Source organism: Limanda limanda, chromosome 17 (genome assembly GCF_963576545.1).
Source record: "Limanda limanda chromosome 17, fLimLim1.1, whole genome shotgun sequence".
In the NCBI taxonomy this organism is placed as follows: Eukaryota; Metazoa; Chordata; class Actinopteri; order Pleuronectiformes; family Pleuronectidae; genus Limanda; species Limanda limanda.
Window position 1 is genome coordinate 24,335,291 of NC_083652.1, and position 18,571 is coordinate 24,353,861.

General features: G+C 45.3%; 1 protein-coding gene across 2 annotated transcripts; it reads right to left on the minus strand.

Moving 5' to 3' along the window:
- Nucleotides 1-279: 279 nt before the first annotated feature.
- Nucleotides 280-13,412, minus strand: LOC133023187 (MBT domain-containing protein 1-like). Of its 2 annotated transcripts, XM_061090154.1 has the most exons (18): nt 13,351-13,412; nt 11,669-11,942; nt 11,377-11,510; nt 11,035-11,146; nt 10,839-10,918; nt 10,586-10,703; nt 10,342-10,476; nt 9,586-9,674; nt 8,658-8,756; nt 8,310-8,445; nt 5,214-5,269; nt 5,015-5,119; nt 4,761-4,908; nt 4,602-4,684; nt 4,295-4,532; nt 3,612-3,677; nt 3,174-3,362; nt 280-3,097 (listed from the first exon to the last, which is right to left on the minus strand). In XM_061090154.1, the coding sequence occupies exons 1-18, from the start codon at nt 13,369-13,371 to the stop codon at nt 3,003-3,005; spliced, it is 2,178 nt and encodes a 725-aa protein (XP_060946137.1). In that variant the 5' UTR covers nt 13,372-13,412; the 3' UTR covers nt 280-3,002. The 2 variants fall into 2 exon arrangements, with proteins under 2 accessions (XP_060946137.1, XP_060946136.1); XM_061090153.1 differs by having other exon boundaries at nt 4,295-4,684.
- Nucleotides 13,413-18,571: the final 5,159 nt, after the last annotated feature.

Below are 18,571 nucleotides of genomic sequence, written 5' to 3' on the forward strand. Positions count from 1 at the left end.
TAACATGGCTAAATATTCTCTGACAAACTGAAGACATTTGTTTTTACTTATTGTTCCACATATTTCTGTAAATTGCCTCATCGGAGGAGAAACAGCACAAACGTCCATCCTAAAACACATTTTCCCTGATATATGTATGTATATAAATTCATATAATATTTATATGAACAATATAAACACAAACAGATCTTTAAAAAGTATATAAAACAATTTAATAATGAACTATAATTTACCAAAGAAAATGATTCAGAGTTCAACAAAATGACAAATAACTTAAAGTTCAATATTTTCTTTTTATTTCGTAGAAAATGTCTCAAGTCATTTATTTTACATCTACAATCATGCTGCCAAACAAATCTCACAATGTTTAAAAAAAACTTCAGGAAAGTTAACATCAGCACATAACTACATTAATACCATATAGATTGAATTCTCTATATTCTTTGTAACATGTGCGTGTTGTGCTCAGTAAACATCTTGAACACGTGAATAACACGGACATTAACAGCTTCATTAACCTCTGCTCGGTGTGTCTCGGTTTTCTTTTGACTCATTTCTACAGATTTATCTGATAATGCAGGAAAACTCAGAACAAAAAGGATGTTAAAATCGTTCTCGAACAGAAGCACCCGAAGGTTCACGTGTTTTCTTCAGATCCGTTTTTACCTTCACAGTCAAATCTGCTGTTTGAGGCCCGATCTTCACCAAACTGTTTAAAACGCTTCAGTCAACAGTTTCGTTCAAATCTTCATTTTGTCTGTTTTGTCCTCCACAGTCGTTCAATCACGTTAAAACTCACAAACATTTTATAAAACTTGTTAAATCCTGCAGCCTTCACACGAAACATCGGAAACTTCCTCGCTACTTTTCTCTTTATAGAAAATCTATTGCGAACAGCAGCAACAGCGTCTTCACCGAGTCACAGACGATTCGTCAAAATCATTACAAACATTATCAAACATGTGATTCCATCTATATTTAGCACCGTAATACAAAAAATACACTTATTATAGACGTTAGTGGAAACTCACTACAAACACAGACGACACTGTAAAAAACTGATGATCCTTTAAAGAGATTTTCTCCAGGAGCCGAAGACATTTTCTTAGCGCTGCACATGGATCAGATCAGATTAGATCAGATTAGATCAGATTAGATCAGAATAATCTGTTTAGTCAGATTAGATCAGAATTCTTAAATGTGATACAGAAGCACATTTCCATGAGAAAAACTATGCATGAATCTAAAGGAAATAAAAACACAAGACATTAGTTTCATTATATGAGATGAAAAAATATTTAACATGTAAAATATTTGAAATTATTAGTCAGAATTTTCTCTTTTAATATTGTCATATTTATATAATTACGTTAGTCTGTATAATGCTCTATATATCTTCACATTTCTTTTATATTTGCGTCAGAAATGGGCGTACATATCTTCCGAGATGAATACGTTAATTATGATCATTGCTTTTTATTTATGTTTTACATAACTCACATTGAATCACATTTGATTTTTTAAATCAAAGTGAGTTTCAGCTCCGAGCGTCAGCGACGCAGAAGAATCTGATGAAACATTTGTTTTATTTTATTCTTCTCTTTTTGTGAATCTGCAGCTTGATGACAATATGAACAAAATCATATTGGCTCTATTCATTAGTTGTTAAACTTCTTTTTAAATTTAGTTTAATGTTAGAATGTGAAAACGTTTTCATACAATTCTCTTTTAATCAAATGTACAAATACAAACCATGTTCTTAAAATTATCTCCATTATATCGTTTTTTTGCCAAATGATGACAAATAATAAATGTTTATGAAATACGAAAAGTTAGAGATGGAAGATGTTATTTCAACTTTTTGAACTAATATGAACTTTTTTCTTTAGACAACGTGTCGCCCTCTGCTGGTCACTGAGAGGTGGTTCTGCAACAGAATATTTTCTCTTTTCTTCTCACTGCTGCAGATTAAATCGAACGAGGAACTAAATTACTGAATTAACCAATTTTTGATTGAGCATTAAAAAGTCTGGGTTTATATTTTTTAAATAATAAATATATAAATAAAATCAAGTTATGTAACTTTGTCTCTGTCACAGTCTGAGGATGCAGGAGATTTTAATTTCGATGATTTGGTGAAATTAATTCTATCGGAAAATGTGTCACTTTTGTTTTTTAACACAAATGTTTCATTTAAGTTGGACACAAATTCTCAGTCTGAGACTTTTTAATAATTATCCGTATTTTCCTGACTTACACGAAAAATGATTCTAATATCATATTGTACAGTTTTAGTATAAAACATATATCACACGCTTCTCACACACACACACACACACATTATATGACGTTATACAGCTACATGTTCTATTATTAAAGTTTTAACTTTCAAACACTGAAACACGAACAAATAAAGATCTTAGATATTATAAATCATTGTAGAAAAGTTTTACCATCTTGTTGTATTTTTCTTGTTTCATTTCTTTTCTCAGAGGAACAAACTCCGTCACATTCTCGTCTTCTGTATTTTGTTTTCCAGTTAAACTCCGACGAGTCGTTTTTTCCTTCACGTGAAACGATTCTTGATTAAAATCTAAAAGAGGGAGAATGAGATTTACTCTTAAATCTCTTTAATCTCCAACCCTAGATCCTTTCATTCTCTCCCGTTAGCATGCTAACTAGCTTGTTCTAGCACGCTAACTAGCTCGTTAGCTTGGTGGTGTCCGATTAAAGCTGCTTGTCGGATTAGTGTTGATTTGGTTTGTTGGAACTCAAGTGTGAGAATCAGAGTCTGTCAATAAACATGACGGCTCCAAAAATGATCCCCTCCTCCTCCATGTTAGCAGATGGGACATGGATTAAAAACTGATGAGTTACGTACAGTGCATCATGAGGATTGTATGTTTTTCTTTGTGTCTGTAAACTGCACATTCCAACACAATGGAGTGTAGAGCTGATGTGAGAGGATGACCTCTGACCTCCTCCACTGAGGATGAGGAGGCCTACGACTCGTCCTGGTTGATGAAGAATTCTCCAGAGGATCCGTTGGTTTCTGCTTCAGTCGTCTCGGGACGAATCTCGTCTCTAACGTGTGAACCTGCAGCGACAAAGACGAATCGAGTCAGAAAACGTCCAATCACACGTCCTGAAATAACACATGTTACTGTATGTACCTGCCCCCCCCTCTGTGTGGGGGCTGTTCTCTGGACCTGCAGACAGGGCTGGAGCTGCTGAGGGGGGGATGGGGGGGGAGGGGTAATCTGGCGGAGTCTCATTCTCGTCTCCAGAGAGACTCCTAGGGACGCCCGTTACCACGGCGCCAGACAGACTGACGGGTCGCTTGGCGATGGGCAGCTTCCTCTCTGAGAGACGGGGGGGAAGTTGGTTACAAACGGACATGATTCATATTCATATTAATATTCAGAATAATAATCATCTCATCATAATCAAACAAATATATCTATAAATAAAATGACTTGTTTTTATCTGAACATTTTCTGCTGCTGCAAATCTCTAAAATGCTTTGAATGTTTCTAGCGTCTTGAGACGTGAAGGACATGAAGGACGTGAAGGACGTGAAGGACGTGGACCTCTGGGATGGAAACACTCACTCTTCTTCTGTCCCTTGTACTGCTGGGATTTCTTCCTCTGTTTGGACGAGTGTGATTCTCTGGAGCCTGAAACAAACGGGTCACATGGGCTGAGGCTAGCTGCTTAGCATGCTAACGTCAAAGAGGCAAAGATCGGAACAGAAGAAAATACTTTCTGTGATGTTTTCACATCTGGAGACAGAAGTCGGACGAGTGAGCAAACTAATGCTGCTAACGCTGCTAATGCTAACGCTGCTAATGCTAAAGCTAGCTATGTAGCGATAACTTACACATAGATCATGTTCTTTGAAAAGTTTGTTTCTGATGGATTCAAAACAATAATGTGATTTTATAAGAACCGCACTGAAACCTGTTAGCTTAGCATAAGATCATGTGTGTCTCTGTATATGTCTGTGTGTGTGTGTCTGTGTGTGTGTGTGTGTGTGTGTGTGTGTGTGTGTGTGTGTGTGTGTGTGTGTGTGTGTGTGTGTGTCTGTGTGTGTCTGTGTGTGTGTGTCTGTGTGTCTCTGTATATGTCTGTGTGTGTGTGTGTGTGTGTGTGTGTGTGTGTGTGTATCTGTGTGTGTCTGTGTGTGTCTGTGTGTGTGTGTGTGTGTGTGTGTCTGTGTGTGTGTGTCTGTGTGTGTCTGTGTGTGTGTGTGTGTGTGTGTGTGTGTGTGTGTCTGTGTGTGTCTGTGTGTTACCTGCGACAGCAGCAGGCGGCTGCAGCTGGTATCCAGTCAGCTGACACCACCCGACCGGGTACAGGTCAGGTGACTCACAGTCCACCCACTGGTCGTACTCGTCCTCCCAGCCATCGAAGTGGATCCTCAGCAGCCGGTGGACGATGCGTGTTACCGTGGCGACGCACACCAGCCGCGGCTCCATGAGGTCGACGGCCTCCAGCTTCATCCCCGGGTGGAAGCCGTGGTCGGGGACGTCCTGACGGAGGAAAGATGGAGGAAGTGAGAACAGATTCTTGGTTAAAGAACATGAAGCGTCACGACTCACCCTGTTGAAGAGGTGGACCGGAGCAGCCACAGATTTACTGTCCCTCAGATACTGGAACCACCTGAACGGGAGACTGCAGTAACCTGAGAGCCAACACACAACCCACGTCACACAGAGCTCCACAGTTCAGCTCCTTCTCTGCAGGGGGCGCTGCTGTACCTCTGGGGGGAGTCAGCTCGATGAGGTTGATCTCACAGAAGCCGGAGGGGAAGATGGAGGGCGAGGTGCAGTGATAACAGAACCAGTCGGAACCGTCTGCCGCCTCCGAGCCGTCGATCCCGATCATCAGGTACCCGTCAGCCAGGACCTGCAGGAGGAGGTCACATGAGGACCAACATGTCACAGTGCTAGCAGCTAGCAGCCGTTAGCACTGACACGTTTCAGCCCGACAAGAGGAGCAGAGTGAGCAGCACCTTCCGGACTGTGGCCACGCAGATGGCCGACAGGTTCAGCGGGTCGATGGCCTCCAGCTTCATCCCGTCCTCGAACCACGAGCCGCTCTGATCCACCTCCTTCACCTAAACACACACCAGACAGTCATTCTGCCTCGTGAGCGCCCCCTACATGTGGCTGGAGGTTGTAGAAACACCGGTGCTCACTCGTCTCTCTCACCTTGGTGAACAGCTTCCCCGGAGCGTCCACCGGACTCTCCAGCTTCTTCAGCACATCTGCAAACAAACACACAGAAGCTGAACTGTGCTCAGTGGCCTGCAGGGGGCTCCACCTGAAGCTCATCTGTGAGACTCAATTCACATTGGAAATATAGAGGAAAACACACAGAAATACATGAAGTGTCCCCTCCACCACCGGCGCAGATCAATCAGAAGATCCCTGATGGTTTCCAGCTCCATGAGACCTTCTCATGTGTTGGGCAAGGCCCAGTGATCCGACTTAGAACAAAGAGTCGTAAAACCTTAGGCCAGGCTCGGGTAACCCCTTACATTTAAAAATCCAGCATGGGCCCTTATCTCCATGTGGCAAAAGATCACTTCCTGGGTCCTGTGAGGGTCCCCATTGTAAGCCCGCCCCTGGGGGCCAAATCCTGACAACTCAATTGGCTGGAGGGCCACACTGACCCCTGACCCCTCCTCCCAGGGGGGAGTCACCTAGAACATGACTTAAATAGGCTGAGCTCACAGAAACCTCTCTCTCTTCACTCCGATGCTGATGTGACAACGGGACCCCCCCCCCGGGGTCTCCCCAGTTAACCCAGCAACTTAAGGAGGCAACTAACTTCTTTCTCTCTTTCCTCCGATGCTGACGTTCCCATCAGGCCCTTTCGGGTCTGTCCAGAGGTTCCAGCAACTTAAGGAGGGAACTACTTTTCTCTTAACTGCTCTTTTTCACTCCAGCACTGACGTTCCAGTTAGGCCTCCTCAGGTCTGACCAGAGGTTCCCGTTGCTTAAGGAGGCAATAAGATGTTTGTTTCAATTCATTTCATTCATTTATCTTAGTCGACGTTTTTATTTTGGAAAGGACCTTTCCTGTTTTAACTTGGAAAGATCAAACAGGAAATTGCTCGCTGGACGATCTCAAACTGTTTCATTTTCTCCACGGACTTTACTTGTTTTTCCAACGATCTACAAACGGCCTCAAACCAGCCGTCCCCTGCAGAAGCGCGACGTTCATCCCACTGAGGAGTAAGAGGCAATCCACTCCGTTCCTGTAGACCAGCACGTTCTCCGCTGTTACAGAAGAAAGGCGAAGTTTCATTCCGTCAAGACAGCAGGAATAATTCGCTTCCTTTTCCGGTCCAGCGGCCGAGCCAGGAGCTCCGCTCGTGAGAGAGACCACGTGATTCACTGGCCCCCGACACATTCGCGCCGAGTCGCAGGCACATCGCGAGGGTTGTACAGTAAGAGACTTGATTATCTGGGCAGATGTTAGTTTTAATATGTAGCGTGTTGATTTAATACTTGAGTGTATTTTGTTGATGGAACCTCCGAGTTCCATTGTTTTAGTCGGCCACTACTCCGAGCCGCTACTTCCGGTTTCCGGTTTGATCGCAATGTTTTGTGTTGCAGTAAATAAGGGCCGCGAGAAGCGCCTCCGCCCGCACTGTTAACGTCTGTGTGAGTCTGCAGTGATTTCACCGATCAGAACCTCGGCCCACAACGCTCGCTTGAGGGCTTAGGGGTGAATCACTGTTAACTCATCTCAGGCGTATTTTTAAGAGCTTCTTTGAACTCTCCTTACATGTCTTCTCTCTCTCTCTCTCTCTCTCCTTCTAAACCGACCTATACACACTTCTGACCTGTATTTATAATACAGGTCATGTCACATAGTTAAATCTATGCTTAGAGAGGCTAAACACATCTGGAAACCATTCGGCCCCCAAAGCCAAGCAGAGATAAGAATTCTCTTTGTCTAAAATTTCCTTTGTGTAATTCATGTGACGACCACCAGTGTGCGCTCCGGCCACATGGTGTCATTAACATAGACTCCATCTTGAATAACGCAAGTGAACCCACCATTTTGAGTCTATTATTGCCACGCCTCCGCTCTCTCTCTCTCTCCTCCCATCCTGGCTCTAAATTCATAACGGCTCCGCCATCTTGTTTTGTAGTCAATCCGCCATTTTGAGAGTTTTTAGGCCTTGATTCCACGAATCATGATCGGCCTCCATCTTAGACGTGATGTCACTACGCGTCATCGCCACGCCCCCTTCTTTTTCTCTCTCTCGCACACACACACACACACACACACATACACACACACACACACACACACTTTGATAGACACAGACAGATACACACACACAGAGACACATAGATGGACCAGAGGTTACATGCGTGTTCTAAATTGTGATAAGCTGCTGTTGTTATCTTTGAAATAGGGGAGTTTGTTAAAATGATAAATCATTAAATAACACTAACTTTATTTCACATACACACACATAGACACACACACACAGAGAGACACTTTGACACAGACACACACACACAGAGACAGACATAAATAGGTAGACCGCAGGTTGTCCATGTATTTTCTGAATTGTGATAAGTGCTGCTGCTGTGTTTACCTTTGAGATATTGGAGCTTGTTAAAAAGATAAATCATTGAATAACATTATAACTTTATTTCCCCTTTTTAATAAATACTTTTGTAATTAAAGTATCTGTAGTCTGTGATTATTTGTGCATATGTATGTGATTGCAGCTGGATTATGATCGCCTGTGCTCGAGCTTAGAAGCCTTCACTGTTTATTAAGTAATCGTTAATATTAAAATATTGACATTATTAATTTGACATTTGTCATTATGAGACTGATAATTATAGCTTGACATCGTTGGTCCCTGGGAAACCAGGGTGGTGCCCCCCTTTCTCAATTATTAATATAGATAGTATTATTCTTAAATTGATAATTTTATTGTTTTGGACTAATTATTTTCATTATTCTTGGTTGATAACCTTATCATTGTTAATTGATAGCTTGTACTTTCTAATTGATAATTCTTATTTTCTCATTAGTGGTTTAATTGTTATTTGATTACTGATCATCTTCAATTAATAATTTAATTATTTTTGATAGATAATTTTTATTATTTTAATAATCATATTTCATGATTATTATTAATTAGCCAACGTCAAGTCTACTCCTATTGCACAACACATGTGAGGGATGAGATCCGTGTTTCACACTCGATCAAATGTCTCCGATCCAGTTTCAGCGGACAGATGTGGACGGATCCCGATCAGCTGACTCACCGGAGCGTTTGAAGCGATGTCCGATGGACCGAGACCAGCCGATGCTGTGGATCAGAGGACTGTTCATGTGACACCAGAAGTCGTCCGTCCCGTCGTCACATTCCTCGTAGACGAGACGGAGGCGTCCGCCGATCACCTGCCACAGAAACGGCAGGATCACAACTTCCCCCAAACTCCTCTGGACCCGGACAATCACAGAATGAACAACATCTCAGGACTCGTTCACACCTGGTTCGGTTCAGAGCTTCAGACTCTTCGGTTCAGTCTGAAGCTCTGAACATCAGGTGTGCACGGTTCCTCAGACCAGGAGAGCAGTTCTGGATCTGGATCACAGACTGCGAGTCCCACCTGTTCCACCAGAGCCACCCGAGTCCGACACAGATGAGTCTTATCCACAACCTCCAGCCTCATCTGCTTCTTGAAGGGAAACTGCAAACTGTCCTGCACCTGAGAGACAGAGACACCGAGACACTGAGACACAGAGACACAGAGACACAGAGACACAGAGACACAGAGACACAGAGACACAGAGACAGCGAGACACAGAGACACAGAGACACAGAGACACAGAGACACCGAGACACAGAGACACAGAGACACAGAGACACAGAGACACAGAGACAGCGAGACAAGGAGACACAGAGACACAGAGACACGGAGACACGAGCGTCCTTCAGGCGTCTGATGGATTCTATCACATGACAATCGATCATTTCTTGAATCTGGTGAAGTTCCTCTTTCAACATCTTGTGTGTGTGTGTGTGTGTGTCTGTGTGTGTGTGTGTGTGTCTGTGTGTGTGTGTGTGTGTCTGTGTGTGTGTATGTGAGTGTGTGTGAGTGTGTGTGTCTGTGTGTGTCTGTGTGTGTGTGTATGTGAGTGTGTGTGTGTGTCTGTGTGTGTGTGTGTGTGTGTGTGTGTGTGTGTGTGTGTGTGTGTGTGTGTGTGTGTGTGTGTGTGTGTGTGAGTGTGTGTGTGTGTCTGTGTGTGTGTGTGTGTGTGTGTGTGTGTGTGTGTGTGTGTGTGTGTGCGTGTGCGTGTGCGTGTGTGTGTGTGTGTCTGTGTGTCTGTGTGTGTGTGTGTGTGTGTGTGTGTGTGTGTGTGTGTGTGTGCGTGTGTGCGTGTGTGTGTGTGTCTTTGTGTCTGTGTGTGTGCGTGTGTGTGAGAGTGTGTGTGTGTCTGTGTGTGTCTGTGTGTGTCTGTGTGTGTGTGTGTGTGTGAGAGTGTGTGTGTGTCTGTGTGTGTCTGTGTGTGTGTGTATGTGAGTGTGTGTGTGACCTTGGAGCAGAAGTCCGGTGGCAGGGTCTTGGATCCCGTCAGTCTCTTGATGAGGAAGCTCTTCCAGTTGTTGAACCTGTGCACGAGGGCTGAGAAACAGACAGGAGCCGTCAGCTGACCATAAGCCCCGCCCCCTCCTCGTCATCACAAGCTCCTCTCTTCACCTTCGTCCACTGATGAATTTTTAACGTGAAGGATTTGACTTGGCTTCAAAAGTGACATATGAGGGTTTTTCAGTTTGTTCCCTCTGGTGAGTTCAAACCTTTTTGTGAATGTAAACGTTCTCTAAAGTTCAAAATCTCCATTTCATTGGTTGAGCTCCTCTCCAAGTCGGACACGCCCCCTAAAGAATCCCGGGCTGCGTTCGGCTGTTAAAACTTAGTCAAATGTTTCTTTAGATTAAAAGTGTTGTGTTGTAACTACGGCAGCTGAGAAGGTCATTCTTGTTTTGGTCCATAACAAATATTCAGATTATACGATTATGATTCAAACCTGGAAGCATGTGACACGTTTAGAGGAAACATGTCGTTCAACCTGGAAACTGAAACAAAACAGTTCAACCGAGTGGAGCAGCCGACCAATCAGAGCAGCCTTCCTCAGGAGGGGGGTCTTAAAGAAACAGTGTTGGAGTCAGAGGCTGAACAGAGGAGCTGCAGCGATGGACCGTCTGAACTCTCATTAAATGATCAACCTGAACATGTCTCCTGAGAAACAAACAGGGTCTCGTGTGAGTGTAGTGAGTCTGTGGTGTCGTACTCTGGGGCGGGACCAGCGGTTTCCCCCCCGCTGCACACCAGCCCACCGGGTGGATGTCCGGCACACACAGGTTCAACCAGAAGTCTCTGGTGGAGTCGCTGTCGAAGCCTTCGTACCTCAGCAGCGCTTTGAAACCTGCACACAGACACACAACTCGTCACACGGGACACAGGGTTACACCTGTAACCAAGAGAGTGAGTGTGTGTGTGTGTGTGTGTCTTTGTGTGTGTGAGTGAGAGAGCACCTGCCAGTTTGATGATGCCAGCGATCCAGTACACCTTCAGGGGAAGTCCACTGTCCGTGTTTGGGACTTCAACACGAACTCCTTCACTGACGTCGTCCCACGACTTCCCCATCGGGACCTCGACACAGGAGACACACAACCACTCAACAACTCAACAACTCACCACAACACAACGATGAAGACCTGAAACAAATCCAACGCATGGAGGAAAGGCCTGAGTGTGTGTGTGTGTGTGTGAGTGTGTTTCACCGACATGTTTGAAGCAGCTGACCGGCGCCCCCATCGCCCCCCCGTCTCCAAGGTAACGAGGCCAGTCAAACATGTCCACAGGGACTGCATCACACACACACACACACACACACACACACACAGTGCAGCCAGGTGTCATGTGATGGGGACGCTGTCTGAACTTATCATCTGTGGAGGACGTGACTCGGCTGAGGACTCACCGCTCTTTCTGGCGCCGCCCTGCTGGTGGCACTGATGCTGAGCGTAGGCAGCGAGTTTGGTCATCAGAGGCTGTTTGTGAAGAACCTTGGATTTCTTCGTGGGAGGTTTCCCCTGGAACAGACGCAATCGGAAAAAGATCTTCATGAGAAAAAGATCTCATGAAGTTTTGGCGAGAGGCAGATCCTGGACCATCTTATCAGAAGAGCAAACTCAAGCAGTTTACGTTTCCTGCATTCATACTTTTGTTTAAAACACCAAGTGAGAAGTCATTTTCAAATAGGAACTATGTGTGTGTGTGTGTGTGTGTGTGTGTGTGTGTGTGTGTCTGTGTGTAGTTGGACCTGCAGTCTGGCGAGGATGCTGGCCTTCTTGGAGTTGGATGAGAAACTTCTGGAGCAGGAGACGCTGCAGAAACGTTTGGTTTTGCTGTAGAAAGCATCTCTGACTCCGACCATTCCACACATCTCACACGTCGCTGAGGAACACACACACACACACACACACACACACACACACACACACACACACACACACACACACACACACACACACACACACCTTTTGATTCCGTCCATGCTCATTCTGAACTGAGCTCTGGAGTGTGGGACAGGATGGGACATGTGTCTCACTGACCCATGCCGGCCTTGCCGTCAGGATACGTGTAGACCTGCCCGTTGGTCTTGATGAGCGTCAGGGAGGAAGAGGAGGAGGAGGAGGAAGAGGAGGAGGTGGCACTGAGTTGAGTCACTCCTCCTCCTCCTCCTCCTCCCAACTCTTCGTCTTCACTGTCCTCGGGGCTGGACGCTCCGCTGCCGCCGCTGGACTCTGTGCTGCAGCTGCTCCGGTCCTCGTCCAAACCGTCCAACATCCCGAAGGAGTCCCGGCGCTTCCTGGACGGACGCTGCACCTGAGGACAGAGACAGAAGGACTTGAACCTGACCAATCAGGGGTCGAGCTGGAGGTCACCTGAGGACAGAGACAGAAGGGCTTGAACCTGACCAATCAGGGGTCGAGCTGGAGGTCACCTGAGGACAGGGACAGAAGGACTTGAACCTGACCAATCAGAGGTCGAGCTGGAGGTCACGCCTCTCTGTGTCATCAACTGTTTATACACATGAACTGAAGCTGAGACGTGTCTCTGTGTGTGTGTCTGTGTGTATCAGGTGTGTGTGTCTGTCTGTGTGTATCAGGTTTGTGTCTGTCTGTGTGTGTCTGTCTGTGTGTATCAGGTGTGTGTGTCTGTGTGTCTCTTTGTGTCTGTCTGTGTGTATCAGGTGTGTGTGTCTGTTTGTGTATCAGGTGTGTGTGTCTGTCTCTGTGTCTGTTTGTGTATGTGTGTATCAGGTGTGTGTGTCTCTTTGTATCAGGTGTGTGTGTCTGTGTGTATCAGGTGTGTGTGTCTGTCTGTGTCTTTGTGTCTGTGTGTATCAGGTGTGTGTGTCTGTCTGTGTGTCTCTTTGTGTCTGTGTATGTCTCTGTGTGTATCAGGTGTGTGTGTGTCTGTCTGTGGTTGTGTATCAGGTGTGTGTGTATCTGTCTGTGTGTATCAGGTGTGTCTGTCTGTGGTTGTGTGTATCAGGTGTGTGTGTGTCTGTGTGTATCAGGTGTGTGTGTCTGTGTGTGTCTGTCTGTGGTTGTGTGTATCAGGTGTGTGGTTGTGTGTCTGTGTGTATCAGGTGTGTCTCTGTGTGGTTGTGTGTCTGTGTGTATCAGGTGTGTCTCTGTGTGGTTGTGTGTCTGTGTGTATCAGGTGTGTGTGTCTGTCTGTGTGTGTCTCTTTGTGTCTGTGTGTATCAGGTGTGTCTGTGTGTGGTTGTGTGTCTGTGGTTGTGTGTCTCTCTGATTAACTCCCTGATGTTGATGAAGCTGAATGATGAGAAGGATCAAGCTGAGAAGCTGATTGGTTGAATCGATTTGAGCCGAATCACAACTGGTCTCCTCCAATCGATCAAAGCGATCGAATCTCGACCAATGAGAAACGTCCTGGTCTCAAGCAGCAGATCCATGAAGTTTGATTGATTGTTCATGTCTAAGTTTTAATAGAGTTCAAATCACTGCTGTTAATATATAAACAGTCTATGATCACAACTTGCAGAACGAATCAGGAAGTGATTTATTCCACAAGGTGAGAAGACGCGGTTCTTCTTCGGGTCTTTTCTCCTCCAGCAGCAGATTCATGTTCAAGCTGCGGTTCCTCCGGGAGGTTCTGACCCGCTTCCCCCCCCCCCGCGGAGCCTGCGGGTCAGAACCGGGCTCCAGCAGGACCCGCAGGACCCGCAGGACCCGCAGGACCCGCACAGACCCGCAGGACTCACCAGGTCTCTGAGGTCCTCCATCGGGCCGCAGACCCGCACAGACCCGCACAGATCCCCGCACACTCCGCAGCTCACATATCAACAAACATCAGAGCCGCAGTGCGCAGGCGCCGCGGTGCTCAACGCGGGCCTCTGATTGGCTGACGGCTCTGCTTCGTGTGTTTTGTAGAGACGAGACCGGGACTTCTCTGGTGACCCCTGCTGGACACACCGGGAACAACATCACAATTAATCAGCTCCATTTACGTCAATTAATATAAAAATGATATTTGAGAAATAAAAGTGCATTAAAATAAAAGTGTGAAAGCATCAGGAGTAAAATGACCCAGTTTAAGGAAAATTAAACTGGTTTACTACTTGAAAATTGTTACACAATAAAAAAAATTAATTTATTAATAAAGAGATTTCCAACTTAATAGAATTAGAAACCAACAGGAGGAAGTCGCTCAGCAGAGTCCACGACAGCCAGGAGGACATGATGTCCCCTTTGGAGTCTTTAGTCTGAGTCAATCAGAGACAACATGTCCACCAGTCCGGATCCTGAGTCCAGCTGAGACGAACGTTTGAATGACGGATCAATTCCCAGTTGATCGAGAAGACCACGATAAAAGTGATGGTTACTTATTTCATTTCAAAATAAAAATATATAATTTATACAAAAGACAAAGAAAAACATGGACGTGGATAAAGAAACAGCAGATTGTTAAATGTTCACGACGCAAATCATCAGCTGAGAAAAATCTAGACTTCAGCTGCTGTGTCAGTGGTTGGATGAATGACGTACAGTCACCTGGCCAGTAGGTGGCAGCAGAAACAATAATGACATGGAACTAAAATCTATCAGAAAGTTTTAATTCCTTCAGAACATAAATCCACAATCAGAGATGTGATTTGACAATAATGAGTTGAATGTGTAAAGTAAACTTACTCTCTGGAGACTTCAGAAATAGATTTTCATAGAAATTATATAAATTCAATGTAATTGAACAAGTGATATTTCAGTCGATGAAAACCAACATTTAATCCAATGTTTAAGTAGAAGATGTGTTTTCTGCTGAACACGTGGTTTGAGCTGATGAATCCAGACGAGAATGTGATGATGTCACTACTTATATAAAGATAAACACCAACGTGCTGATTGGTTCAAATCCTCAGGACGTTGGAGACAGAAGTCGAACAAATTACAATCAAATAAAAGATTTAAGAAAAAGAAAAATTTCTAAGAAACCAAAGTTTGACACTGAGTCGCTCGTTTGACACTTTTCAAACTTTTAAAATTTTTCTCTCCGACACATTTTCACAGCTGGAATTTAAATTATCACTTTCACACACACACACACATATGCACACACACATACATGCACACACACACACACACACACACACACACACACACACACACACACACACATGCACACACACACACACACTCCTCTCTATTAAATCTGTCACAGGGGATCGATGATTTACGACCCCCCCAAACATCTCCCTCTGCCCTCCATTGTTCATCCTGTGGAGGTATGTGTGTGTGTGTGCATGTGTGTGAGTGTGTGTCTCTGTGTGTGTGATTGGCAGCTGAGCAAAGAAAGTTGTATGAAGAAATTCTTGTACAGAAACTTGTCCATCACCTTGTCCAAAGGGGCGTGGCAACAGGTTTGGCAAAGTAGATAATTGCAGGGGCCCCCAGGTGTGTGCGTGGGTGTGTCTGTGTATGTGTGTGAGTGAAAGTGTGTGTGAAAGTGTGTGTACGTGAATGTGGGTGTGTGTGTGTGCTTGAGGGAAAATACCTTCTTCAAATCGATGGCTCTGTTCCAACAAGCCTCTGGGAAATACCAACAATGAAACATGCCCCAGTTCATACAGGCTTGAAACACACACACACACACACACACACACACACACACACACACACACACACACACACACACACACACACACACACACACACACACACACACACACACACACACACACACACACAAAATCTGTGAGCAACATCACAGCGAATCAGAATTTACTTGAATAACTGATCTAAAATAATTATATTGAAAAACTCGAGACGATAAACACGTTGCTAATGTTATTACATTTCATGGAGCAGAAGCTTTTATCCAAAGCGACGCACAATAAGTGCATCAACCATGAGAAACAAACCCACAACAACAAGGATCTTGAGACATTTTCCCCTTGAAAGCAGTGAATCTGAGTCATGTGACCTGTCAGAAGGAATCAGAATCAGAATTTAAATAAAAGATTCGATGTGTCCACACACTTCAGTCAAGCAGGAAACTGGAGATTTCATTCAAGTCATTTTTAACTTGTTTGTTTTATTTAACAGATCAGGGTCAAAATTCTCATTCTCATAAATGATTGTTTTACTATAATGTTCCACATGCATAGAATGAAGATGATCTTCTACCGAGTGTATTTCTACGTGGCAGCCGTGCAGCCGTGTGTTTCCCCCTCAGTGAAACTAGGACCTGCAAGGCCACACCCACTTTTTCACCAGGCTGTCCACAGAGTTTCGGCCATGTGCCTGGAAACCTACACAAGCTGCTTTAAATTACAGTTTTCCTCGATTGCTTAAACACTAAAATCAAAAGTATTACACAATTAACAAAACCTTACACTCAAGGAGCACAACATGAGCCCAGATCTGCACCACTATAAACACAATGTCAGACTCACACTTTTTACAAAACAATACACACAGTGATTTGCAAAACACTAAACACACTTGTATGCATTAGACACAGAAGGATATGAATATGTCAATTCCTTGCAATTCCTAAGCACAGACTGTCAAATGACCCCCCCCCCCCCTATGAGCCAATTGGTTAAACACAACCACCAGCTGCACTAACACATGACTGCTTAATTGAAGACACAACAATCAGGTTTAAACACTATACAAAAGCAGCAGCTGAGTTCACCTGACTTCAACCAAAATGGAGCTTGTGCTCAAAAAAGAAGAAGAGTGAGGGGGAGAGGGGGAATCCACGGAGGAGGAGAAGGAGGAAGAGGAAGAGGAAGAGTGAGAGTGGGAATCCACGGAGGAGGAGAAGGAGGAAGAGGAAGAGGAAGAGTGAGAGTGGGAATCCACGGAGGAGGAGAAGGAGGAAGAGTGAGGGTGAGAGGGGGAATCCACGGAGGAGGAGAAGGAGGAAGAGTGAGGGGGAGAGGGGGAATCCACGGAGGAGGAGAAGGAGGAAGAGGAAGAGGAAGAGGAAGAGGAAGAGGAAGAGGAAGAGGAAGAGGAAGAGGAAGAGGAAGAGGAAGAGTGAGAGTGGGAATCCACGGAGGAGGAGAAGGCTGCAGCATAGGGGCCCTTACAACACACCTCACATTCTCACATGTTTGGAGCGATTGCACAACCTCGTCACAGCAGTAAACCACAGGCTCCACCTCTCTGCTCTGGTCCAGAACTGGTTTCAACACCATCCACAGTTTACAGATCTATACCTTCCACTGTACTCTCCCTTTCTAAACCCAATCAAAGAGTTTTTCTCAGCATGGGGGTGGAGGGTTTACGACCCCCCCCCAGGCTCAGGTAGTCCTCATTGAAACCTGAACTGGAAACTGAATGTTCTGCTAGTCTGATATTTGCTGAGCTTACAGTGTTACACACACTCCTGTAGTAGCATGGAAACTGGGACGTGTTTTGTTGTGATTCTCCATGTTGACATGTTGACGGATTTGGGAATATGGAGAGAAATAAATTCTATTTTCATGAGTCTGCAGCATTGGTGTTGTGTAGAGTTTTGTGAATTTATTGTCTATTTGCACTTTCTCTGTGTTCTTCACTTACAGGACTCGAATCACTGAGAACTGGAATTGATAAAAGTGTTTGAGGTTAGCAGCAGCAGTGTGTAACTGGTTCAAACAGGATTAAGTCATATGAAGCATGTGTGTTTCATATGTTAATAAAATATGGTTTTGATAAATTAGTGTAAAGTTTTTACAAGAGTGTTTCATTTTGCAAAGGATCTGAGGTGTTGTGCTGATTGTGTGTGTGGTTGTGTTGATTGTGTGTAGTGTTTTGAAACATCGGGCCCTGTTTGGAAAATCGTGCTTAAGCAATCGAGAAAAACTGTAAGATGAAATGATGAAGATCATAGAATGAGGTTGAATGTAAAAAGTCCATGTACGTGCACGTCATTATCAGTGGAAACATTAATAACAACAAAGTTTATTGAACGAGGAGTAACAATCATAGAAGAAGAAGAGAAGGAGCAGGAGGTGCAGCGTGAGAACAGAGACGTCCTGAGGAGAGAAGACAGCTGAGACATGAGGGATTCAAAAGAGACGAGAAGACGAGAGGAGAGGAGAGGAGAGGAGAGGAGAGGAGAGGAGAGGAGAGGAGAGGAGAGGAGAGGAGAGGAGAGGAGAGGAGAGGAGAGGAGAGGAGAGGAGAGGAGAGGAGAGGAGAGGAGAGGGGAGGAGAGGAGAGGAGAGGAGAGGAGAGGAGAGGAGAGGAGAGGAGAGGAGAGGAGAGGAGAGACAGAGGAGAGACAGAGGAGAGACAGAGGAGAGGAGAGGAGAGGATAGGAGAGGAGAGACAGAGGAGAGACAGAGGAGAGGAGAGGAGAGACAGAGGAGAGGAGAGGAGAGGAGAGGAGAGGAGAGGAGAGGAGAGGAGAGGAGAGGAGAGGAGAGGAGAGGAGAGGAGAGGAGAGGAGAGGAGAGACAGAGGAGAGACAGAGAGAGACAGAGGAGAGGAGAGGAGAGGATAGGAGAGGAGAGGAGAGGAGAGACAGAGGAGAGGAGAGGAGAGGAGAGGAGAGGAGAGGAGAGGAGAGGGGAGGAGAGGAGAGGAGAGGAGAGGAGAGGGAGGAGAGGGAGAGGAGAGAGGAGAGACAGAGGAGAGACAGAGGAGAGACAGAGGAGAGGAGAGGAGAGGAAGAGAGGGAGAGACAGAGGAGAGAAGAGGAGAGGAGAGGAGAGGAGAGAGAGGAGAGGAGAAGGAGAGGAGAGGGAGAGGAGAGGAGAGGATAGGAGAGGAGAGACAGAGGAGAGGACAGAGGAGAGACAGGAGAGGAGAGACAGAGGAGAGACAGAGGAGAGGACAGAGGAGAGGAGAGGAGAGGATAGGAGAGGAGAGACAGAGGAGAGACAGAGGAGAGACAGAGAAGACGAGAGAGACGAGAGGAGAGGAGAGGACAGGAGAGGAGAGAGGAGAGGAGGAGACGAGAGGAGGAGACGAGAGGAGAGACAGAGGAGA